The sequence below is a fragment of the Bufo gargarizans genome, chromosome 2 (assembly GCF_014858855.1).
Source record: "Bufo gargarizans isolate SCDJY-AF-19 chromosome 2, ASM1485885v1, whole genome shotgun sequence".
NCBI lineage: Eukaryota > Metazoa > Chordata > Amphibia > Anura > Bufonidae > Bufo > Bufo gargarizans.
This window is the reverse complement of record NC_058081.1, coordinates 246,552,736-246,579,025: the sequence shown is the minus strand read 5'-3', so window position 1 is coordinate 246,579,025 and position 26,290 is coordinate 246,552,736. Positions and strand designations below refer to the sequence as shown.

The following is a 26,290-nucleotide window of genomic DNA, read 5'->3' as shown; positions in this document are numbered from 1 at the left end:
GATGAACGACTGCAGTAGCCATCACTGGTCCCCATACAGTGGAGGTGATTGCTGCATGTAAATGCAGTTCTCACCTCCTCTAATGAGCAGGCAGTTATCTGGAATTATTGGTTCTTTCCAGATAATTTATTACTCAGTCGGCACATGTAAATACACCATAACCCTTCAAACTATAGAAACCGCTAATTATTCTGCACCCTCCTGATCTTATTTATGGTGATGTCCTGGAGGAATCAGAGTACGCCTTTTTCTTTGCCCCTTTATGCAAGGCTACACACTAGTGTTTTTGTTGGATCTGCAAAACGCTCCCGTTACTGATAATACAACCGTCTGCATCCGTTATGAACGGATCCAGTTGTATTATCTTTAACATAGCCAGTCATGAACTCCATTTAAAGTCAATGGGGGACGCATCTGTTTTCTATTGTGTCAGAGTTAAACAGATCCGTCCCCATTGACTTGCATTGTGGGTCATGACGGATCCGTCTTGCTCCACATCCCATGATGGAAAGAAAACTTCAGCATGCTGCGGTTTGCTCTCCGGTATGAAAACGGAACGAAATGCATTTTGGAGCATTCCGTTCTGTTCAGTTAGGTTTTGTCCCCATTGACAGTGAATGGGGACAAAACAAGAAGTGTTTTTCCCCGGTATTGAGACCCTATGAAGTAACTCAATACCGGAAAATAGAAATGCTAGTGTGAAAGTAGCCTAAGCTATATTCTAGATTTAAGTGAAATAACTTATTAAAGAATGTGTACTACTACTAACCTTATGGAAGTTGTCTCCACTTATTAAAGAATGTGTACTACTACTAACCTTATGGAAGTTGTCTCCACTTATTAAAGAATGTGTACTACTACTAACCTTATGGAAGTTGTCTCCACTTATTAAAGAATGTGTACTACTACTAACCTTATGGAAGTTGTCTCCACTTATTGAAGAATGTGTACTACTACTAACCTTATGGAAGTTGTCTCCACTTATTGAAGAATGTGTACTACTACTAACCTTATGGAAGTTGTCTCCACTTATTGAAGAATGTGTACTACTACTAACCTTATGGAAGTTGTCTCCACTTATTAAAGAATGTGTACTACTACTAACCTTATGGAAGTTGTCTCCACTTATTAAAGAATGTGTACTACTACTAACCTTATGGAAGTTGTCTCCACTTATTGAAGAATGTGTACTACTACTAACCTTATGGAAGTTGTCTCCACTTATTAAAGAATGTGTACTACTACTAACCTTATGGAAGTTGTCTCCACTTATTGAAGAATGTGTACTACTACTAACCTTATGGAAGTTGTCTCCACTTATTAAAGAATGTGTACTACTACTAACCTTATGGAAGTTGTCTCCACTTATTAAAGAATGTGTACTACTACTAACCTTATGGAAGTTGTCTCCACTTATTAAAGAATGTGTACTACTACTAACCTTATGGAAGTTGTCTCCACTTATTGAAGAATGTGTACTACTACTAACCTTATGGAAGTTGTCTCCACTTATTGAAGAATGTGTACTACTACTAACCTTATGGAAGTTGTCTCCACTTATTAAAGAATGTGTACTACTACTAACCTTATGGAAGTTGTCTCCCCAGCTGTTGTGCAATGACAACTCACATGCACTGACAGATGCAGGAGTAGTACAACAGCTGAAAGTCACAGGTTGGAGTCCACCGCCACAGAGACTGCCATAGTAATGACCTGTATACTGTTACTATACTTTTCTACCCTGTTGAATACTAAAGTGCTAAAATTGTGTCCAGAGGAAACTGACGGTAATAAGGTGTGTGTTCTTTATCTTATATTATTCTATATATAATTCTTTATGTTACTGACAATTTATTAATTATATGAAAACAAATTACTTTGTACTAATGCTACATTTGAAGAACAATATCAACACTATTCAGGTTCGTTTGCATGATCTTTTATGAGTGGCCAGCTTGTAAATGTTTGTGCATGTGGGCTAGCCAAAAACTGTTCTGAACACATGAAGAAATTGCTTAAAGGGGTTGTCTCACTTTAGTAAATGGCATTTATCATGTAAATAAAGTTAATACAAGGCACTTACTAATGTATTGTGATTGTCCATATTGCCTCCTTTGCTGGCTTCATTCATTTTCCCATCACATTATACACTGCTTGTTTCTATGGATTACGGCCACCGGTGCAGCTCATATACAAGATGCTGCACATGCATGCCTATGTGAACTTCCACATTCCCAGCCACCAGAGAGGCCGGCACTTTTTCCTATAGTGTACAAGCACGACCACCGCTGCTGGATTGCAGGGTGGTCTGTAACCATGGAAACATGCAGTGTATAATTTGATGGAAAAATTCAGTCCAGCCAGCAAAGGAAGCAATATGGACAATAACAATACATTAGTAAGTGCCTTGTATTAACTTTGTCTATATGAAAGATGCCATTTGCTGAGACAACCCTTTTAAGAATATAAGTGAAAGAAAATGCTGCACATTCCAATTTAGAGGTTCCAGTAGATTTGTTCACGAAGCAAGTCTCCTGAGAGCCTGTGGAGTAATACAAGCCAATGAGCCAATTATTATGCTGCTTCAAAGAAATCCCAGTCTTAAAGGGGTTATCCCATGATTAATATAGAAACTAAAAATCATACATAATCTAGCACATGAGAACCTATTTCTAACAAAGCTAGAACCAGCCCTGTACCTTGCATGGATCCAGAGCTCCCTGCATTCACTGCTCCAATTGTTATGCTACATGTATTTCAAACTAGCAGCTTAGTGGGTGTGTCCTTGCTCAGAGGGCATGTCATGTCTGCTGCAGCTAGTGGCAGTTGAAGAATGGAGCTGAGCATGTGCTTCCATCTCAGTGAGCAGGACAGAGAAATTAGAAAAACAGCAAACAGCAGGTGGCGCTATGCAGGTAGCTATAATACATTTTTTATGACATGCAATTAAAAAAGTATTGAGATCCAGGTGCTGGTCTGAAACCTGTAGAATATTATTCATGGGACAACCCCTTTAAGTAAAATACATATAACACTTTACTAAATGTGTATTTGAAACCTTGTGCCTTATTTATCTCTGTACTCGTGGCTGCCAGTCATGTAGCAGTTCATTCTTCAAACAGAACCTTTAGGGCTTATGCTTAGGACTGAAGTAGCCATGTTGCGGACCGCAAACATCGGGTCTGCAATACATGGGCACCGGTCATGTGAACTGCGTATTGTGGTGTGGACCCATTGGCCTGAATGGGTCCGTGATCCATAAGATACGCAAAAGATAGGACATGTCCTATCTTTTGGTGAGCGCAGGCACGGATATGAAGCCCACGGAAACACACAGAAGACTTTTCATGGGCTTTCAGGTCCGTACCTCCGCAGCCAATGTCCTATCTTTTGCTGTATTTTGCGAATCTCATTCAAGTCAATAGGTCTGCATACAGAGTTCACAAGGCCGGTGCCCGTGTTTTGCCCAATGCTATTTGCGGTCTGCACCACAGGCACGGCAGGCCATACAGTTGTGTGAATGGGCTTTTATTCTGTATTTGGATCTTTTGGAACTTACTGATGCTTTAACTGGCATTGGAAGTGCACAAAATAGAACAATTATGCTGATGGCATCAAATGATATCCTATCTATGATACTATGGTAAGTCTTGTGTACTGTATAATCTATGGCAGGGGTGCACAACCTGCGGCTTGGGGACCACATGTGGCACTTGATACCATTCTCTGAGGACCCCAATCATCTGGTAACAGACACGTATGTCTACGTCTTGTGGCTGCTCACAGGTATTCTCCCATTAGATGGGAGTACTAGACGTGTAACTAGACATTTATGATATATACTATCCGTTCAATATGCCAGAAATATAGCATTTCAGTTGGTAATACCCCTTTAGGTTTTATTTTCACCACTTGGAATTGGTTCAGGGTGACAATGTGGCCCCCCAACCAGAAAAGGTTGTGCACCACTGTTCTAATGGAAACTATGCATACTGTAGCTCTCTTCACTAATAGATCTTTTAACTATGCATCCAAGGAATATGTGTAAGAGGTATATTGACAGTATGGTGACTCAGTGGTTAGCAATGAGGTCCTGCATTCAAATTCAATCATAGAAACATAGAAACATAGAATGTGTCGGCAGATAAGAACCATTTGGCCCATCTAGTCTGCCCAATATATCTGAATCCTATGAATAGTCCCTGGCCTTATGCCTATCCCATGCATGCTTAAACTCCTTCACTGTATTTGAAGCTGCCACTTCTGCAGGAAGGCTATTCCATGCATCCACTACTCTCTCAGTAAAGTAATACTTCCTGATATTACTTTTAAACCTTTGCCCCTCTAATTTAAAACTGTGTCCTCTTGTGGTAGTTTTTCTTCTTTTAAATATGCTCTCCTCCTTTACCGAGTTGATTCCCTTTATGTATTTAAAAGTTTCTATCATATCCCCTCTGTCTCGTCTTTCTTCCAAGCTATACATGTTAATGTCCTTTAACCTTTCCTGGTAAGTTTTATCCTGCAATCCATGTACTAGTTTAGTAGCTCTTCTCTGAACTCTCTCTAGAGTATCTATATCCTTCTGGAATCAAAGGCAGTTTGTATGTTCTCCCTGTGTTTGCGTGGGTTTTCTCCTACACACCAAAAGACATACTGATAGGAAATCTAGATTGTGAGCCCCACTAGGGAGAGGGAGTGATGACAGTGTCTGTAAAGAGATGCGGAATAAGTTGGCACTATAGAAGCAAGAGAAATAAAATCTCACCTCCTCTTGGGCATCCAGTTCATCATTTGCAGGAACAGTTTCTGTGTATTCCAGGGCTTCTTTAGATTCTTGCATTAGTGAAATCTTAAGGAAAACAGCATTTTTGAATCAAATAATACATTTAGCCATTGTTATCCTAAATGAAGAAAACATTTTGAGGAATTTTATCATCCCCCAAACCTTTTTTCTGGCATAAATAAGTTGCATACCTTGTTTTTTGCACACCATTGCACCTAAATTTAGAGTTTCTACACTGCCCTATTTCTTGAGAAGAAGGAGTGGTGAGGGCAGGAAGGGGTTGGGGCCAGTGGGCCCAGCATAATGATCTTCTTTTATGCCAGTTTACCCCAGCTCAGACTACCAGAGGATATGCCTAATCTATGATGAGGCCTGCATAAATTTTGCACATCCTGCAGCAGCACAGTGGATATTATCAACCCCTGTCCATATGCCCTATTAGCGCATTAAAGGTTTTTTTCCATGTTAACAATTGTGGCATATCCTAGCAGAATGTCAGATTGTTGGGGGTCCCATCTCTTGGACCCACTCCTATCTCCAGAGCAAGGCATGTACAGCTTCCTCTCTATTCATTGCTATGAGACTTCTGAATATAGGCGAGTGATCGCTATTGACTCAGCTATTTTATAGCAGTGAATTGAGGGTGGCTGTGCATGATCGGTTTCCCTCCCTTCACTTCAGGGGCCCTGTTCTGGAAATATCTGACATTCGTTGCATATCCTAGCAATAGGCCACAAATGTTGACATGGGAAAACCTCTTTAAGCAACATAGAGGGTGACCTGCTTTAGAGGAAACGTGTGGCCAACTGTAACTTGCCCTGGCAATAACAAATTATCACTGGGGGTTTTCATAGACAGATCTATAGGTATCAATTGATTTCTGCTTTGGCTGCATACTGAAAGGGGGTTTTCCAGTACAAGCACCCTAATAGGATTCTAGTCCTAATATATAGTTGGGGACATGTTTTAAATTTAAAAGCTCGATAAAGTTTGTATCAATTACTTTACAAATGTATTCAACTATTCTGTATGTAAGTGTTCAGCATTTCTATATTACCCAACTAGATAAATATGACTAACTTAGACAATAAGAAGGATTATCTCGAAGGGCGGACAATTCCTACTTGTTGGCCTCTTTCACACTTGCGTTGTCCGGATCCGACGTGTACTCCACTTGCCGGAATTACACGCCGGATCCGGAAAAACGCAAGTGTACTGAAAGCATTTGAAGACGGATCCGTCTTTAAAATGCTTTCAGTGTTACTATGGCACCCAGGACGCTATTAAAGTCCTGGTTGCCATAGTAGGAGCGGGGGAGCGGTATACTTACAGTCCGCGCGGCTCCCGGGGCTCTCCAGAGTGACGTCAGAGCGCCCCATGCGCATGGATGACGTGCCATGCGATCACGTGATCCATGCGCTTGGGGCACCCTGACGTCACTCTGGAGCGCCCCGGGACCCGCACGGATGGTAAGTATGCTGCTCCCCCGCTCCCCGCTACACTTTACCATGGCTGCCAGGACTTTAGCGTCCCGGCAGCCATGGTAACCATTGAGAAAAAGCTAAACGTTGCATCCGGCAAAGCGCCGAAACGACGTTTAGCTTAAGGCCGGATCCAGATCAATGCCTTTCAATGGGCATTCATTCCGGATCCGGCCTTGCGGCAAGTCTTCAGGACTTTTGGCCGGAGCAAAAAGCGCAGCATGCTGCGGTATTTTCTCCGGCCAAAAACGTTCCGTTCCGGAACTGAAGACATCCTGATGCATCCTGAACGGATTTCACTCCATTCAGAATGCATTAGGATAAAACTGATCAGGATTCTTCCGGCATAGAGCCCCGACGACGGAACTCTATGCCGGAAGAAAAGAACGCAAATGTGAAAGAGCCCCTAGAATGGTCCAATGACAATAAGCTTGATTACAGAGTGTCCCACTGCTGTGACAACTAGCAATGAGCTGTAATCATTGAGGAAATCTGGCGGAAGGTTTTCCATGCAGTGCCCCCACAGGGGAAATGAAGCATTGCACAGTACCCATAGAGAACAATGAGTTCGCTGTGTAACATAGGACAGGTCCTCTATACAGAGATGCATTTTGTAACCGCTCTTGCTAACTGGGAAGGATCCTAAATAAAGGACCCGATCCTGTCTAATAATGCAGGATTCCCTAAAAGGGTATATAAAATATGTAATTTCCATTAGAGAACTCTTTTAACAATTTTTTAATACAACTTGTTCACCATTTCTGTGCACATCTGGAAAACATGTAATCTATACAGACAATAAAATACATAGACAACGTTTCCTTTACCTTCTCCAGAAGTGGATCGTGTCCATCAGTGTACTTTCTCTTTTCCTCTATATATAACACTGCATCATGAATGGTCAAGAAGAAAATGTCTGGCTTGATTTGGTCATCAAAAAAGAGACATTCTTCAAACTTTTTATACACGTTATCTATTAAAAGGTAAGAAAAAGACCACTCATTTCACTGCATCAGCTTTATGAGGTGATAGTTACACATGGTGTCATAAAAGAAAATGTAAGAGTAACTGATTTATTTACCATCACATGCTGCAATGTAGACATCGACATCAATCCTAAAGAATTCTTTGAATATCTGAAAAATCAAGGAGCTGCTTATAAACCAAAGTTTATTACAGAGATGAGCAAAGCAACGTTATTAGAATACTAAGTCTGATTACATGATTTAGAGACAGGCCAGCATTCCTTATCAGTGGGAACTCCGGCATTCATTGATGATTCCTAATGTAAATGAGTCTATGTTGGACTAGGTTCACGTCTGGGCTAAGGTACTGTTAGAAAATACAGTATTTAGCAAATACTGTAACCCCATGAACCTCATTACAGTAAGATGGGTGCTGTTAGTGTCTGGCATATGCCAGATCCAGCACTTACATCGTTTTTAAAATCTGGGGGATTGTTGCTGTGACTTTGAAGTGTGAATATAATAAGTAAAATGTTGTATTCATGATTTTTCTTTTCCAAAGAAGTTAGAATTTTACATACCACTTTTAATGACCTTACAGCCACCACATCTACGAAAGATACTTGGCCAAAGTCAAAAATAAGGCTGTGAATAGAGACTTTAGGAACAGACACTTTAATTGGTAGCTCTGAATTCCAGTCTACTTGAATCTCCACTTCTTTCACTTCTGGGCTCTCTTCTTTTTGTAGGTCTTCAATATCATCTGGTTCAAACCCTTCATTATCTGTACCTGCATCACTGATGACACCATTCTAAAAGGAAAATAATGCTTATTCGGTTAAATAAGTACCACAGTCCCTAGAAGGAGTGACTTTTTAGATGCAGAAGGAGTAAATGTGTATCAAATAATTGCACTTCTATCTACAAATTAATTGCAATAGCTATTAAAGGTGTATGGACACCTTAACGTTGGCAATACACATTAGATGTATGTCCGCCAAAACAGATGATTTAGGCCTCCTGACTGTCCCCCGATAGCTAATAACAATCAGGCAAGATGGATTTAAACTGCCTGGTCCTTTTGGTTTTGGGGAACTAAGCCTTTGGCAGAGGTGCCTGCCAGAAGTTTTCTCCCCTATCCCCATTCATTACATATGTATATGTATGAGAGGACTCAAAGGGAGAGAAGTTGGCTGAAGGAGTGTTCTACCCACTGTTATCTTATGGGTATGGCCAGCTTTACTCCTTCATAGTCAAATAGCGCCACTAATAGAATGTCCTGCTAATAATGGACACACTGGGCTGCAGTGTATAACATATTTGAGTACCTGTTGATTGGTGGTATCCTATGCAAAACTGGAAATTATTAAGGCTCCATTCACACGTCCGCAAAACACGGACAGCGGCAATGTGTGTTCCGCATTTTGCGGACCACACATTGCAGGCACTAATAGAATATGCCTGTTCTTGTCCGCAATTGCGGGCAAGAATAGGACATGTTCTATTTTTTTGCGGAACGGAAGTGCGGACCCGGAAGTTCGGATCCGCAATTCCGTGTCCGGGCAGCACATCGTGCGAGTCCCACGGGGAAATGAACGGAGGGGCGCGCTTCGCATGCGCTGGCTCGGCTATTTCCGTCTGTCCCTTAGAAATGAATGGGAGCAGAGGCCGCACATGCACTCCAATTCACTTGTATGGGAGCAGCTCTTGCTGGTGGACAGATCCCGGGGTCCTCCATCCACAGCTCTCCCCACTCCGTTCTCTTTGTAGGTGCGGGTCCCAGAGGTGAGACCCGCACCTATCAAACAATTGGGGCATATCCTAGCAATATGCCCCCATTGTATGTGATGGGAATACCCCTTTACACCTAAAAAAAATATTACACGTTTCCTTGGACTTTAATGTTCTGTTCAGCTTCCTGCTTTTATACTTATGGCCAAGGAGCTCTTTAGCAACTTCTAATATCCCTTTCATTTGGTAATGTATCCTATATATTAAATGTGATATTTAAAGAGAATAGCAAAAGCTACGTGGGGAAAAGCCATTACCTTGGTTGCTTGTAGTTGTCCTTTCTTAATCAGTCTTTTTATTTTCCTCAATGCTTTGGCCCGCTTATTAAAAACTTTGACAACATCAAACCCAACCTGCGATGAAACAAGTAGAATATTTACTCACTGTACGGTAGTTGATTAGTAGAATTATCGAAATCATACTAAGAGATGAATACAAATGTAAATGCACTTACACTTTTTTTAATGGCACTTTTCAGTCCATCAATATTACCATAAAAAATAGCACTAGTAAACCGAACAATTTTAATTCCTTCTGGCTCTAAAACCTGTGGAGAAAATACAAACATGGAATAACATGAAAATTTTATGAAACATAAACTAAGTATTTTAACAACTATTGGCCGTTTTATTAGTTGTTACTATCGTGTAAGTGTGACAGGTGCTTTTAATTGTTAGTTATGAACAATATGTGCTGATTTATAATTATTTTTCAGAAGCCACATTCAAAAAAATGTTTAAGATACAGTCAGAAAGACCTGGACTCTTAACACACAACAACTATATGAACGTTATGAACCGTTCTTGTCTTCTCTTGTGCTCATTGCAGACTGCAGAGAGCTACATTTTGATAGCTGCTGAGTGGCTGTTCATACAATATTCAGTCTATAACCCTTATTGCCACTCATAAGGCAGATATGCATACATATAATTTCTATATGCCTATGTTTTCCATAAACATTGGGAAGCTCTCCTGATGTATACCTCCTATGGAAGACTAGGATGTACCCCACTGTTCAAGTATACAATGGGACACATCGCTCATAGGCTTTCATTGTACCAAAAAAGTAATATTGCTTGTTTTTCTACTGTATAACCTTGTATGAAATAGTGTCCCTTAGGCCTCATGCACACAACCGTATGTATTTTGCAATCCACAAAAAAAGGATTCTTAAAAAAATACAGATGACATCTGTGTGCATTCCGTATTTTGCGGAACGGAACAGCTGGCCCCAAATTAAAGAGTCCTATCCTCGTCCATAATGTGGAACGGAAATATGGACATACGGAAATGGAATGCACATATGGAGTAACTTCCTTTTTTTTTGCAGACCCATTGAATTGAATGGTTCCGTATACGGTCTGCAAAAAAAAACGGAACACGGAAAGAAAATGCGTTCATGTGCATGAGGCTTTAATATGTGGTTTGAAATTGCAAAAAAAAAGGTATATCAACACATATCAACGCAACAGAGACAAAAGGGCAATTTTGACCTCTATCATGTGAAAGTAGCCCTAGACATAAAGTATATTTGGTGTGTGTACTGGGAGCTTTTCCAAGTATACATAATGTACTCCAAAAGTAAGCTCAAAATGTTTTGTGAACAGGGCACTATTTATGTGGTATCATGATTTTTTTGTAATATTGTAATTTACAATATACTAGAAATACTGTAGATTTTACAAGCATCTAAAATTCCAACATTATTTATATTGTTACCACTTTTACTTACAGTTTTGTACTTTTTAACTTCCTTGTAGATCTCTGTTCCAGGGACATTTCCAAGTGAACCACTTGAGGGACTAGAAAAAGACGTATATATGGTATAGTAAGTACTACTAGGCTTTGTCATGAAACATAAAGTAAACCTCCTGACTTGGAACTATCTATAGCATTCAAGATTACTTTTTAGAAACATACTATTATATTATACAGAAATATAAATAAGGATTTGCGTAATAGTGTGGAGGAGTAGCCATCCCCTCCCAATGCTGTTGCTTCCAACCAGTGTTCCTTCTAAGGTGTGTACCCTGGAAAGGAGAGGGTTAAAAAAAATGTTAACACGCCCAATAACAACTTTTTCTTAACTCTTTCCATTCCAGAGAACACATGTTTGTTTGGAGAAACGCAACAGGAGCCTGCTGGGAGATGCCGACTCATTTAAGCCAGTCTCTCCTGATCAGGACCTTTTATGGGTATCTGCACAATGTCTGTGTGATTTTCTTTCTTTTTTTTTTTTGTGTCACTGTCTTAAGCCACAGTAATTTTGCATAAATCCCTGTGGGGGTCTCCTTTAAATAATTATATCTTGGGCTTTTGCCATTTTGTTCCTAAGGCATTAGTTCCTCTCTTTAAGGTGCATCTTATAGGAACCATATCTTTATACATCAATAGAAATTTAGTTTGTTCTTTTCCCTAATTGGGACAGTCATTCTTATTTGAAGTTTCTTTATGAACTTTGATCAGAGATGTGTGTTGATAATAAAAGCAGAAGTACTTACAACTGAACTCGTAGAACGATGGTCAGTAATCCAAATACCAAACCGGCCAACAATCCCAAATCGAGTCCCAATAAAATGGATGCAATGCATGTGAAGACCCAGATTATCTAAGCAAAAAATATTTAAGATTGTTGCTTTAATAACCACCCACATATGTCTGCTTTATCAGGTTATACAGAAAAGTACACTTGGAGAACGGCAACTATGCCTTATTTTAGGAAGTGGCAGCGAGTTTCAGAGCACTGTGGCCATTTCATTCTAGCAATCTGTGAGGGACCAACAGAGGACTTCCACTGACCAACAGGTGACAGCATGCCCAATGACAGGCCATCACTTGCTATGGCTGTAATATCCCCTAAGGGGGCAACAAGGTTTTCATCACAGTAGAATGTAGACAGCATATTCACTATTATAATGATACAGTGGAAATGTCAGATGCTTCTGATACTAATGAGCTGCAGAAAATTGAGTTTTAAATACTTACAGAGTCCCACTTGTTCTGTCTCCATAAACGAGGTACATCAAAAACTTGCCAGAACATCCCTTTAAGATTTGCTATGACAATGGCTGCCAGCACTGACTGTAATGAGACACATACAGAGTGTGATCCAGTTTTCAATGTTCTTAGAAACATAAACCTTCATTATTAAACGCAGCCTTACAACATGGTATATGCTTCTAAGAAGCAACTACTTTGTGATGTTAACCCTTCGTCAAGAGTACGTTACCATATCAGTTACTACTCCATTTAGATGCCAGCTGTGCAAGTTTTTTTTATGGCAAATTAGTTCCCTTAAAATGAATGGTTATCTTGTAGAAAGTAAGCAACTCTCCAAATACACTATTGCTGGCAACTACTGTACGTCACATTACAGTGCATTAAAGACATCATACAATAAGCTGATACTGAAAGAAGAATATGAAAGTGGCCATAGACTAGGGCTATGTTCACACGTGTCAAATTTACATTTAGCTAATCAGATACTTTTTTTACTACAGGATGCGCAGAAGAAATGAATCAAATTTCTACTGCATATGTGTAGTATGAAGTGCCGCAGATCTGACACAGGTAATTCCATTCAATTGGGGTTTATTACCTACTTATCCTGCAGATTTTATTTCGGTAGCAAGTTAATGTGGTTGCAGAATCCCCATTTGCTTTACATGTATGAGATGTAAGTCACTTAACAAAAGAACTTCTTTGCAATAGTAATATGCAGTATTCTGATAACCACAGTACACTGCTGCTGCAATATACTCAGCATTCTGGTCTCTACAGCGTAGCATGTGTTCTCTTATGGGTAATCATTCAATATCTTTATGCATTATGTCATTATGTCCCTCCATTCAAATCTATAATCTGTGAACGTTTAATGGGATATGCATTTTATTTAATTGTTGTGATGCATTTTACATCATACTGCTACAGTGTCTGAAAGAAAATACAGAGTGACCCAAAAGAAAATGCATAGTGACCTAAGGGTCAGCAATGCTACAAAGATGGCAGGTAACAAAACAAAAACGCAAAGTTCCTTACTATACAAAAACTGCATTCAGTAGTTACTTACCTTCTGCAATGGTTCGAGGAGTCTACCAAGTGCCACTATAGCAATTAACACCATGAAGGCTGAAATGATACCAGCTATCTGCAAGACAAGATGTTGTTACATTACATATATGCTTATTATTAATAATGGGGATAACCCTGATGAAGGCAAACCACTGCCTCCAATGCATAGCCCCGACTAACCTGGGTCTTTCCACCTGTGCTTTCCTGGACAGCTGTACGCGACAAAGCAGTGGTGGCGCAAAAGCAAGAAAATGCTCCGCTGAAAAGATTGCTGATTCCAAAGGCAATGAACTCCTGTAAACAGTAAGAAATGTTATACTGCACATACCATAGTTGCGTTATTATGGTTATACTCCTACTTTAATACATTTTGGGGTAATACTTTTTACATAATTTAGTTTGTGTGTGTAGATAGATAGACAGAAACTGCATATATCGTATACAGAGTTTCATCAATATATAAAGCAATATGTTGAGTCCCTAAGTTGTGTGTGGGATATGTGTTACATGTGTTCCTAAAGGAATAGGCTAAATAAGCTGTAAGGGTGCATTCACATGACCGTAAGCGTTTTGCGGTCCGCACATGGCCAGCGCTATTTAGAAAATGTTGTTAAACAGTAAGATAGGCGCTCCTCATTCTGGTTTGTATGTAGAACAAAAATACATTTATTAAAAAAGAAAAAACTTACAAAAAATATATATACATAAAAACATTAATAAAATAATGAAAAATGATAAGCATGAAACACTATTACACATGATTCGTTAATTCATAGATTAGATTCCCTATAAAGTAGAATTTTCATATATTGAGTACTGTGGAGCAGGTGTTTGATGAAATCGATAGTTGGCATATAGCAATAAATGCAACAGATGAAACACTTGCAGCAGACGATGTTATAGTTAGTTGGTTACTCTGTAGCAATTATATGTGATATGCGGTTTGACTCCGTTATTAACGTAGCTTCATAAGTTACTTAGTTCTTATCTGTGTCTTGCCGGCAAGTATCATATAGTGGTGTCAAACCTCATAGCTTCAGTTAGTTGTTTTATCTTTTTTTTAATGATGATTCACTTAGGCTACTTTTACACGCGAGTTTTGGGGGCAGATCCCTCATGGATCTGCAAAAACGTCTAATACAGCCGCATGCATCTGTCGTGAACGGATCTGTTTGGATTATCTGTAACATAGCCAAGACAGATCCGTCATGAACTCCATTGAAGGTCAACGGGAGACAGAACAGTTTTCTGTTGTGCCAGATTGTGTCAGAGAAAACAGATCCGTCCCCATTGACTCACACTGTGTGCCAGGACGGATCTGTTTGGCTCGGTTTCGTCAAGCGGAAAGGAGACTGATCGGAGGCAAACTGATGTATTCTGAGCGGATCCTTTTCCATTCAGAATGCCTTAGAGCAAAACTGATCCTTTTTGGACCGCTCGTGAGAGCCATGAACGGATCTCGCAAACGGAAAGCCAAAATGCGAGTGTGAAAATAGCCTTATTTACTTGATAGCGGTCTCTGGATTTGGAGGTATACAGGGACGTGCACTTACCCCTGCCTCTAGTCACCCAGTTGTCCCTTGTAGGAACACATGTAAGTGGCATTCAGCGTTCTCAGCTGTCTCCTGTAAGAGCATGTGCATGTAGTGCTTGGCGTCTTCCCCTCTCCCCTGCTGCTCACCAGATGAGTCTATTGCTCCAGGGGTATTCGCCGCGATCCTCTGCCGCCTCCTTTCTCATTTACATGATCATATGAGTGCAGGACAATAGTCCCGTGGGCGGCCCGATGCGCGCAGTATCATAGTAACCTATGATGCTGTGCGCTCCCATTCGCACGATGTATGCCGCTCCGGGACATATGGCCCGCTCACGAACCGTATGTCTCTGAGGGCATACGGTTGTGTGCATGAGCCCTAAAGGAGACAGCTGAGAACGCTGAACGCCACCTACACGTGTTTCTACAAGGGACAACTGGGCAAATAGAGGCAGGGGTAAATGCACATCCCCATATACCTCCAACTCCAGAGACCGCTATCAAGTAAGTGAATCAGCATCAAAAAAAGATATAACAACTAACTGAATCTATGAGGTTTGACACCACTATATGATACTTGCCGGCAAGACATAGATAAGAACTAAGTAACTTATGAAGCTACGTTAATAACGGAGTCATATCGCATATCACATGTAATTGCTACAGACTAACCAACTAACTATAACGTCGTCTGCTGCAAGTGTTTCATCTGTTGTTATCATCTGTTGCATTTATCGCTATATACCATACCAACTATCGATTTCACCAAACACCTGCTCCACAGTATTGGATATTATTATAAAGAGGATCAATGATGGACATAATTGGAATATTTTCTTGATACAATTGTATATAAACTCTATACATAGGCATATATGATTGCACCTTTTTATGAACTGGAAAATTAGTAGGCGTTTATTCCCAGTATATGACGATTATCTAACTTCAATATATGAAATATCTACTCTATACAGAATCTAACCTATGAATTAACGAATCATGTGTAATAGTGTAATAATTTTTCATTATTTTATTAATGTTTTTATGTATATATATTTTTTGTAAGTCTTTTTTAATACATTTATTTTTGTCCTACATACAAACCAGAAGGAAGAGTGCCTATCTTACAGACAGCGCACGGTGTGCAGTTTGCATCTTTTGTGGCCCTATTTAAATTAATGGGTCTACACCCACAATTATGAGCCAGATAAAAAAAATTGCTTATGTTCATCAAGAAGTTGAAAAAACTTGGGATTCCACCTGTGTAAATCTGCTAACATTTTGGTTTGATCATAGCAGTAATCTATGGTACAGGTAAGGAGGACAGACAGTGGTCTTAGTGGGTCCACACTCCTTGCATTTACCGCAGAATATTGTCATGATCGAGGTTCAGGAAAACCAAAATGTTGGAAGATTAATATTCATGTGATATTTCATCATTTTCAGCTACTTGAATATAACGTATTTTTGTATCAATATAGCTAATTTCCTGCAGTGTAAAACATGGTTCTTCCAAATGACTATTGAGTGCAAAACATAACAGACTTATTAATTTGAACACAGTGGCCCAGATTTACTAATTGTGAGGCTGACGTAAACTTAGACATTCTGTCTAGACCTGCACCAGACTTATATTTTAGCTCAGGCTGGATGATAATTTTGGAGCAGGGATAGACACTTTTCTTTGACTATATACCAAAATGGTTGGCTTAGGCCGAATGCACACGGCCGTGAAACACGGCCTGGATTCCGGCTGCGAGCAGGAGCGCACGGCGTCACTGGTTGCTATGACGCCATGCGCTTCATGCCGCCGCTGTACAACAGTAATGTACAACAGTAATACAGTACGAGTGTATTACTGTTGTACAGCGGCGGCATGAAGCGCATGGCGTCATAGCAACCAGTGACGCCGTGTCCTCCTGCTCGCAGCCGGAATCCAAGCCGTGTTACCACGGACCGCTCACGGCCGTGAAACACAGCCGTGTGCATTCGGCCTTACTTTAAGAAATATTTTTATGCCAGAATTGCGTTAAAATTTTGGCGCAAAATGAATCATCTTAGACCCACCCATTTACATGAAGCTTCACTGATTTCCCCATTAACCCCGCCCCTCTGATAGCATGAATGAAAAAGGGTAGAAACTCTAGATGTGCTAATTTGCAACCATTTTTTAGACATTTTTTTTTTTTTATGCAGATGCATTAGTATATCTGGGCCAGAATATTATATCTACACACGGTCCTAGTGTAGCATCATACAATTAATCTAATGTGCACTGTATAAAAGATACATACCTGATTCCCATCTATAGCATAGTTGTATTTGGTGGCATAAACTTTTCCCACAGAAACGGCCACAGCATAACCCACTATACCTATTGAAAACGCTGAGCCAATCATTTCTGAAAAGAGACTCACATCTGGTGTCATAGGAGGTATAAAACTAAAAAAGCAAATTAATAATAAAGATTCAATTCCCAGTAAAAACATCAGTGACTTATACATACTTGTATTTATGTGTTTAATAGTAGACTGATACAATATGTAGTCTTTTATAGTAGTGCACTCCAGTTTTCCTAAAGTCATCAAATCTGAATTAAGTCTTCATATATTGTGACAAAACTTCTTCAACTAGTTGCAATTGGGATATTCCCGTTAAAGGTATAATCTGGGGGCATACTCTGAACACGGACATATCCCTGTTTTCCCCCAGACAGCCCCCCTGATATAAGCATTGCAAAGGCTTTTTTTGGGAGATCCAGTGACATACTGGGATCTCCATGGGTAAAGCTAGGCAAAGGCTTCCACCTAGCAGTGAGCTCAGTGACGTCATCAGAACTAATGGGCAGCTTTAGCACTACCCTAGCCTGTAAAACGGCTAAGGCAGCGTCAATGCCCGCCCATTAGTGTCGGCAACGTCACCGGCAACACTGCTAGGTGGAAGCCTCAGCCTAGCAGTGTAAAAAATATAAACAAAAAAGCCCTTGCCCTGCGTGATCCAACGCAGGACAAGGGAGAGCATCGGAGCATAAAATGCTCCAACACTCATATAAGAGGGCCTGCCTGGGTGAAAACGGGAATAGAGCTGAACTCGGACAACCCCTTTAATTAGAAACAGGGTGAGAGTGGTGTAACATAATAACAATCCATACTCACCTTCCTGATCACCTGCCGCCGCTGTTAGGCAGCTGCTAAATTTTGCCCAGCTGACATACTTTGAGAGGGGGTGCATCATTGGACTAAGAGAAGCTGGATGGTTGTTTCAATGAATTGCCTGTCATCTAAGCTGTTCTGACCTAGCAGTTAGGAGGTGTTGGGAGCAGTGGTTACGTAAGGGCATCGTTCTCATCACATATATCATCATTACATTCACACAAGTTTCATTTTATTCCAACAACTTCTTCTTAGTGTATTATTTTTTGTCAATGTGTGTAGAGCACATTTCACATACTGTACACTGCTCATATTCAGTTTAGTTTATATGAGTAGTAATGTAATATCTGTATGGCTTATGTACAGCAAATATTCTTTAATACAGTGGTTTAGGGCCATTTACCATATTTTACGCTTTATAAGACGCATTTCCCCCCTCACCAAAGTAGGGGGAAAATGGCTTTGCGTCTTATAAGGCAAATACTAGTGAGCGCTTCCATTATGAAAGCGCTCACTAGTATGCATTAAGTGCCGGGAGCTGGGAAAAAGCGCTGCAAGTGTTTCCGATATTCACCCTCCCTGGTCTTTCTAGGGCCCGCACTCCACTGTCCTGACCCTATACAGCGTCAGGACGTAGTGCGCACACTATGACCTGATGCTGCACGCAGTCAGATGACAATGCGGCCCGTGACGGAGAAGACAGGGGAGCGAGACGCCGGACCTGGAGCGGAGCCGCGTCGCAGGAAAGGGAAAGAGAAGTCTGATGGGGGATCTGAAAGAAAAGGGCTGATCTGAGGCCTGATGGTGGTCTGAAAGAAAAGGGCTGATCTGAGGTCTGATGGTGGTCTGAAAGAAAATGGCTGATCTGAGGTCTGATGGGGCCTAAAAGAAAAGGGCTGATCTGAGGTCTGATGGGGGTCTGAAAGAAAAGGGCTGTTCTGAGGATTGTTGGGGGTCTGACATGGAGGGCTAATGAGGTTCTGGCATGGAGGGCTGATATGGTGGTCTAATGTGATGTCCTGATATTTATGGGGATCTAATCTGAGGCTCTGATATGACGTCTGGTGAAAAATATATTTTTATTATTTTCCTCTGGGGTGCGTCTTATCATCGGGTGCGTCTTATAAAGCAAAAAAAATACGGTAATAACTTTAGGAGGATTGCCTAAAAGATTATGGTATGCATATTCTATCTATTTAATAGTTTTATTATGGTGGGATTTTTGCCCGTGACTTTAACTGTTCTGTTTAGTTTCATAGAGATCAATGTATGCTGCCAACAGGATAAAAATGGAATTAAGCTACACTGACATTTCTCTTTTCAGCTATTTTTTGTCAAATTTGAATGCAAAGAAAAGTCCTGTAGGCATGTCTCTCTCCTGTCAGAAAAACAGAAACATGATGGAAGATAGTCCAACTGAGCATAACTGGTGCTAGTATTGCACAATTGAACGCAATAGTGAGAATGACAGAAACTTTTTTATTTTTTGGGGGAGGAAAATAGTTAATTTTATTAGGTTTTTGACTGTTTTGTTTATTTTTATTTTTTTTTATTTATATTTTTTACTTTTGTTTTTTATTGTAGTTTAACAATTACAAGGATATATCGGGCATACCCGATGCACATAGTACAAAAAGTTACATAATATCTTTCTTCTTATTCTTAACTCCCCTATCCCTCCCAACAACCCCCGACTTTTTGTTTCTTTAACAGTTAGCACTGATGTGAACTTACTGTAGTCTAAAATGACTTTTAGTGGTCTGTTAGGAAATACCCCTGTAGCAATCCTTTTATATAGAACATAGATATCCTGAGTGACCTCAGTACTAACTGCTAAAATATTGGCTGATACATAGCAATACATGATGATATAGTTAAGTAAATTCTAAGTTTGAATGCAAATAATTACTTACCCATTGGGAATTGTTTTTACAATTCCTGCATTATACTTTTGTGCTAGGTTTGCTCCATACGAAACCCCTGTGGCCACAATGGTCTATATTTAAAATGAAATGAAATGCTAAGTAAATAAAACATATAAATTCACTGTACGTTATAAATCAATACTAGTAATGCACATACCACCAAGACTTCTATCGGAATAGGAACTTTAATTATGTGCTTGTATCGGTCATTTACTTCTTTCACCCCAATAACCACAACCAAAGTCAGAAGTCCAGCAATCATGTCACAAATATTGGTTTGTCCAATGTTTTTAAAAATATCAATAATTGTCTGTATCAAAATAAAAAGAGAGAAATATTCATCATTTACCACATTTTAATGACATTAAGTTACACATATACAGTATTTCTACACTGTATTGCAGATACGGAATATAGATGTCAATGTTAAACATTTCACATAAGAAAGCATTTGAAATGATGGTAGGCTTACGTATATTATAGAGAGCACCCCATTGTAGTTTTTTGTGGGAACGTTGAGCAATGTTTTGACTTGGGAGACAAACACTTGGAAAGCAGCTGCTGTGGTGAACCCACCAACTAAAGGATCTGCCAGGTACCTGACAATGAAGCCAATCTGAAATATTCCGAATAGAAGCTTTGGATAAAAACACACAAGAAATATATTGATTAGTAGAACGAAAGGCAATGTCGTACATATGAATGCGATAATGATCAATGGTGTTATCATACTATTAGCAAAAGTAGAAACAAAACATCCAGCGCTTCAGATCGTTACGTGCAGACTTTATAGTATTTATCCATCAACATGACAGGTACACACATTTCGCATTTCTATCTAAAATGATCCTAATCATAGCATACATAAAAACTTGTTATATAGCTTGCAACATGAAACAATTAATATAAATATATGAACTATATTAATAATGGTAAATGGTAAATCATGTCTATAATTGAGACCTGATCAATATTATGTTCCTAAGCACTTATGTACACGACCGTGATGTTTTTTGGCATCCACAAATTGCAGATCTGCAAAAAACGGATGGGGCCCATGTGCCTTCCGCAATTTGTGGAACAGAACAGGAGGCCAATTATAGAAATGTCTATTCTTGTCCGCAAAATGGACAATTTTTGCAGGTCCACAGAACGGAGCAACAGATGCGGACAGCGCACAGAGTGCCGTCAACATCTTTTGCAGACCCATTGAAATGAATGGTTCCATATACGGACCGTATACGGAATGCAAAAACGGCCCGTATACAAAACGGAAAAAACAATCGTGTGAACGAGCCCTAAAGCAAAGATCCAAAAGGCTTTCCTCCTTAATAATTTTTTCTTGTGTTCTCCCCCAATACTGTGCACATTAACCCCTTTCTATTCCAATGGTTTTCAAACTATTAAGATTACCATTATTAATATGTAAAACATTGTTTGATACTGAGGAGGGATTACTGGCTTTATCATTCATCATATAGATGTTTTCTAATCCTTTCTTTTCGCGGACAGGTAGTGCTTCCGAAATACTGTATATCATGTATTTTGCATGTAATAACATACACCATATATGAAGGGTTGCAGTTAATGAAGGACTTTGTCCTAAATTCAGACTCAAACTGAAGTGCTGTGAAACATTCAAGCCTTACACACTTTATGTCCACATTTGTAACATCCCTTTGTACTATTATTTGTTCTTGTAAAAGAACATTTGCCCAATTGTGGGTGCTTTTTTAGATATCACCTGTATTCCTTCGCTAATTATTTTATTAGGCATATTTCTGATGCAGATTGCAGCACAAAGGTTATTTGCACCTCAATATGCGATTTTTTTTCCCCACTCACGCCAGGTCCAAAAAAGGGGTGAGTTGTGGGTGGTAAAAGGGGGCAGACCGCCACAGGCCCATCTCATTTATAATTTTCTACACCTGTTTTAGGCATCGCGGTCTGCTATTGACTAACCAACCCTCCACAACCCCCCCTCCCCCCATCACCGGATGTTTTGATCCGCGCAGCGGCGAGATGCAGAGGTGCCAGTGCAGGGATTAAGTGCGAGGGCGGTTCCAGGGAACCCATATGAGGTGCCCGGGCATTATAGAGGTTGGATAACCCCTTTAAGGGCTGGCAGCTTGTTGAGTAACCAGGCTATTTTTAAGGGCAGGAAAACGCAATGACAGCTTTGCAAATTACATTCATTCGATTTATAATTCAGTATCATGTGTTTTTACACTCCTCTATATGCACTATAATTTTAAAGCACCATTATAAGTACTCCTCACTGGAAAAACTTGTTATAAGCTTTAGGCAAAACAAACCAAAAGGGATTAGCAACTAAGTTCCATTCAGTTCAATATGCAAAGTGAATCACAAATTTCAAAAGAAACGTTTATTACCTGAATAATTCCAATTAGGAAACTGAGAGTTCCTGAAACCATAACTCTAGCCGCATCCCTGGCCACTGTGTTTATCACTGTCTTGTTCAATCCAGTGCTATTGCTAAGCAGGAAAAACTTCTCATCAGGAGCCATACTCAAGACAACAGACCCCACCATCAAGCTGACCACTGGAAATGGTCCTGTTGAAAGAATTGGATTTGGCTTAATAATTTAACATGGTGGCATTATATACACACCAGCTCCAGGCAGCTATGAAATATTTTCTCAACAGGTTCACAGAATTGTCCATAAAGGGATGTGATATCAATTAGTCCTGGCACAATGGAAGTATTTGTTGATCAAGCCAATGTATAAATGCTTAAACAATGTTTTTTCTTATTCTCACAGCAGAATGTGTCATATTTGTATGTTAAAATCAACTTAAAGGATACTACTTAAGGGCCCTTTACACGGGCTGATTCTTGGCCAGGTGGTCGCTAACAAGTATTCATAGGAACGCTTGTTATCGATTATATGGCGGTGTAAAGGTACCGCCGATTACCCGATGAATGAGCTAAACACTCGTTCACTGGGTAAACACATCTTTCATCTCATCTGCTGGCAGCAGATCGTGCTGTGTAAATAGCATTTGCTGTCGGCAAATAAGTCTGTATGGTGATGAGCAATGGCATTAGCGATCACTCCTCCCCATACCGTGGAGGAGATTGCTTCATGTAAATGCAGCGGTCACCTCCATTGACGAGAAGGCGATTGTTGGGAAGAAACTTTTGCCTCTCAACAATCGTCTACAAAATTGGCCCGTGTAAAGGGGCCTATAATAATGACTGTCACAGTGTAAACAAACTAGTTTTCTTATTTCAAATGTATACATATAATAACTTACCAACTGAGATGTGCTTGGATGTGCCCAGGAAGAAATAAGTCAAAATAGGGAAGAATGATGAGTAGAGGCCATATCCAACTGGGACCGAAGCAAGCAATGCAAAAGCCAGACCTGTCCATAATAAATATAAAGCATATAGTTATAGGCCACAAATTACACAATAGCCACCATATAAGAATATCTATAAAATCTACAAGATAAAAGCTGCATCTTTCTCATGTCTTCCTAGTTAAAGTGGTTGTCCATTACTAGCAAAGCTGCAACAGCTATCATCCTTATAAAACCTGGCAACAGACATACTAATTAATTAATATATTATAATAATATTAAAAATGGAATCCAATTTACAATTCTCATTTAAAATGAGGAAAAACATAGTTGGCTATATATACTATAGTTGGCTATATATACTATAATGTATGTTTGTTTGTAAGCCTAAAACTGTAAAGTGTAACACCCCAAAATTCCTCTATAGTAATAGATCCAATACAGCTCTGTAGCCTGATAATTTCCCATCGTTGGACTATGGGGAAGATTTATCAAAGGCCAGCGTTTTATGCCAGTCTCATGATATCCGCTGCACTGCTGGAGGATGCGCCTAATTTATCACAAGGCACAAGCCCATGTGTCAGCTCTGAGCTGCCATAGGTTTCAGTCTTCATTTAGAAAGCTGATGTAAATGAAGATAAATGTGGCGGACCCATTGGCCCCACCCCTTTCCCAGCCTTGTCACGCCCCATTTACAGAAAGGTGTTTGCGCCATTTTTCACAGGAAAACTGATGCAGGGAGATGATTAGTCTCCCCTCTATCTCTTGCACCAATCCATGTCTGCTTAGATCTTGAGTATAGATAAATGGTGAGGTCCTAATGTGGATTACCCAGTTAATATATCTTAATCTCATATTTTAAAACAGCAATGCAATATCTCCTACAGCTTCCACTCACCATATTATAACAGTTTTAGTCTTAAAATGATCAAGCTTACCTTGTAATATGGCAACAAGCCCTGTGCTGACTCCAGAAATAAGGTCATTCACGAACCATTCCTTCCATCTGTAATTTGGAAGCCAGTCCAGAATAGGGAAAAAGGACTTCACAATCAGGAGAGCTCTTCTGGATGTACAACTGTCAGAAAAAAATAGAATGAACATAGTGGTCAAAGGTCTCTATACTCCCCATGTCTGGTGGTAAAAAAAGAATACTTCAAAGTTTGTCTCCAACTTTAAACATCATTTTTAAGGTCAAAAATGTTTTTCTGGTTAATTAAATGATAGAAAATCTGGTACTTCAAATCATCTACAGGTAGTTAAAGGATTATTCCTGGTAGTTAATGGTATCCCCATTCAGAGGATAGAGGATAACTGTTAGATTGGTGGGGTCTGACAACTTGAACCCACACTAATCATATGAAGAGAGCCATGTAGGGACCCAAAACCTGGAGCAACAGGTTGAACATGTGCAGTGCTGTTCCATTCATCTCTACAGGACTGACGAAAATAGCTGAGTGCTTGTACCCCTCTGTCTCTAGCAGTCCCATGTAGATAAATAGAGTGGTAAGACGCATGTTCGATCTGCTGCTCCATTCATTTTGGGAGCCCTTGTTCTTGTGATTTGTGGATAGGGTATAACTTTATATAATTGAAATACCCCATTAAAGGGGTATTCCCATCACATACAATGGGGGCATATCACTAGGTTTCCAGGGGTCCGTTCACCACCAAGCGCTGCTCTCCGCACAAGTAAATGGGAGCGCACCACGCACCAGCGGCCCCTGCTCCCATTCATTTCTATGAGGCAGACGGAAATAGCCGAGCCAGAACTCTGCTATTTTCGGTGGCCCCATTCAAATGAATGGAGGGCAGTTGCGAATGCCCCAGAGGTGGGACCCGCACCTATCAGACAATGAGGACATATCCTAGCAATATGCCCCCATTGTATGTGATGGGAATACCCCTTTAAATAATCAATATGTTGATGTCGGTGGCTACTGCTAAGAGGAATGTTTTAAAGATGAAGGCATACAGGTACCATTGAAATCAATGATGATATAGTTATTAGTGATATAGGTATAGTTTTAGCTATAAAATTAAATGCAAATTGTATCATAAACTATCAAAGACTCGCTAGCAATAATTCACAATGAACATGTTTCAACCTCAACTCGTGTGTGTGTGTATATATATATATATATATATATATATATATATATATATAATAGGTTCATGAAGACCAATTTCTTAAACATACTTGGTACTTGTTGTCCACCAGTTGGCATGTAACTAGGCAGACAGGGTAAGCTGGATCTCATTGCCCTGTACTGGCTAATGGCCCAGTTGTTATTTACCTCTGTAATAAATTTGATTATCTCATGATTGTTTCTTAATGTTAGATGTATTTATCCTGCTTTGCCATAGTAATCACATCTATAGAAAACCAGCCTGAATGTGAAAATGTGCAGTAATTGTCTCTCTGCACTAATGGATCCACAATCAAAGTACTGAAAATGATAGTAGAAATAACCTGCAGTTCTTTCGCAGTCTCTCCTGGACGGTTTTCTGAACAATTTCCTTCCTTTCATTTTCCTCCTGAAAACTTGGGTCTGAGTAAACAGGTCTTGCTACGAGATATCCAGGGCTATGATCCATCCTTCTTGATGCAATCTGAAGAACACATATATGAAATATCTTGCCAACTTCACTACATATCCTGAATCATTTAGTATCGTATTTCAGAGATTAGAAAATGTTAGAAAATGTATTTTTGTATATGGACGGCATTAGATGAACATAAATATAGGACGATTGTGTGTATGTGTCTATATATATATATATATATATATATATATATAAAATTACAGTCTAAATTGTATGGAATTAAATGTAAAAAATGGCAAACATTGATACAATGATATTTATGTGTACCTGTGAAAGCAGCAGCCCTCAGCAACCTTGGCAGGTAACCTGTGCCATTCACATTATATAGTCCTTGCACCCAAAGGGAAGTTCTATTTATGGGAAAACAGAGACTCTCATCACCAGTTTGAGGTAGAATAAACTCACCATCCAGCACACACATATTAACCCTTTTGTTTTGATTCCTAAAAATTCAGCCGTGCCGTCCACCTTATGATTACTTTTGTATAACAAGTACATGAAAGAGTCCGAATTTAAACTTAGTGGAAATTTGATAACAGGTTTAAACTATAACTTTATTTTCTACTGCTCCCTTACAGCAACACTCACTAACGTTTCCAGCTATTCCCAAATTCTAAAGCGAAGCAGGTTTGCATTCCTTGCTTTCCCTCCCAG

At 39.7% G+C, this 26,290-nt stretch overlaps 1 protein-coding gene across 1 annotated transcript; it reads right to left on the bottom strand.

Annotated features, from left to right (window-relative positions):
* Window positions 1-2,405: 2,405 nt before the first annotated feature.
* On the bottom strand, window positions 2,406-25,947 carry LOC122927887 (pendrin-like). The gene is made up of 21 exons (XM_044280203.1): window positions 25,904-25,947; window positions 25,503-25,642; window positions 23,968-24,107; window positions 22,982-23,092; window positions 22,096-22,277; window positions 20,175-20,339; window positions 19,860-20,012; window positions 19,691-19,773; window positions 16,920-17,067; window positions 13,272-13,385; window positions 13,090-13,167; window positions 12,006-12,101; window positions 11,522-11,628; window positions 10,753-10,822; window positions 9,475-9,567; window positions 9,278-9,373; window positions 7,811-8,041; window positions 7,346-7,400; window positions 7,092-7,237; window positions 4,766-4,849; window positions 2,406-2,542 (listed from the first exon to the last, which is right to left on the bottom strand). The coding sequence occupies exons 2-21, from the start codon at window positions 25,625-25,627 to the stop codon at window positions 2,519-2,521; spliced, it is 2,301 nt and encodes a 766-aa protein (XP_044136138.1). The 5' UTR covers window positions 25,628-25,642; window positions 25,904-25,947; the 3' UTR covers window positions 2,406-2,518.
* Between the last annotated feature and the right edge of the window lie 343 nt (window positions 25,948-26,290).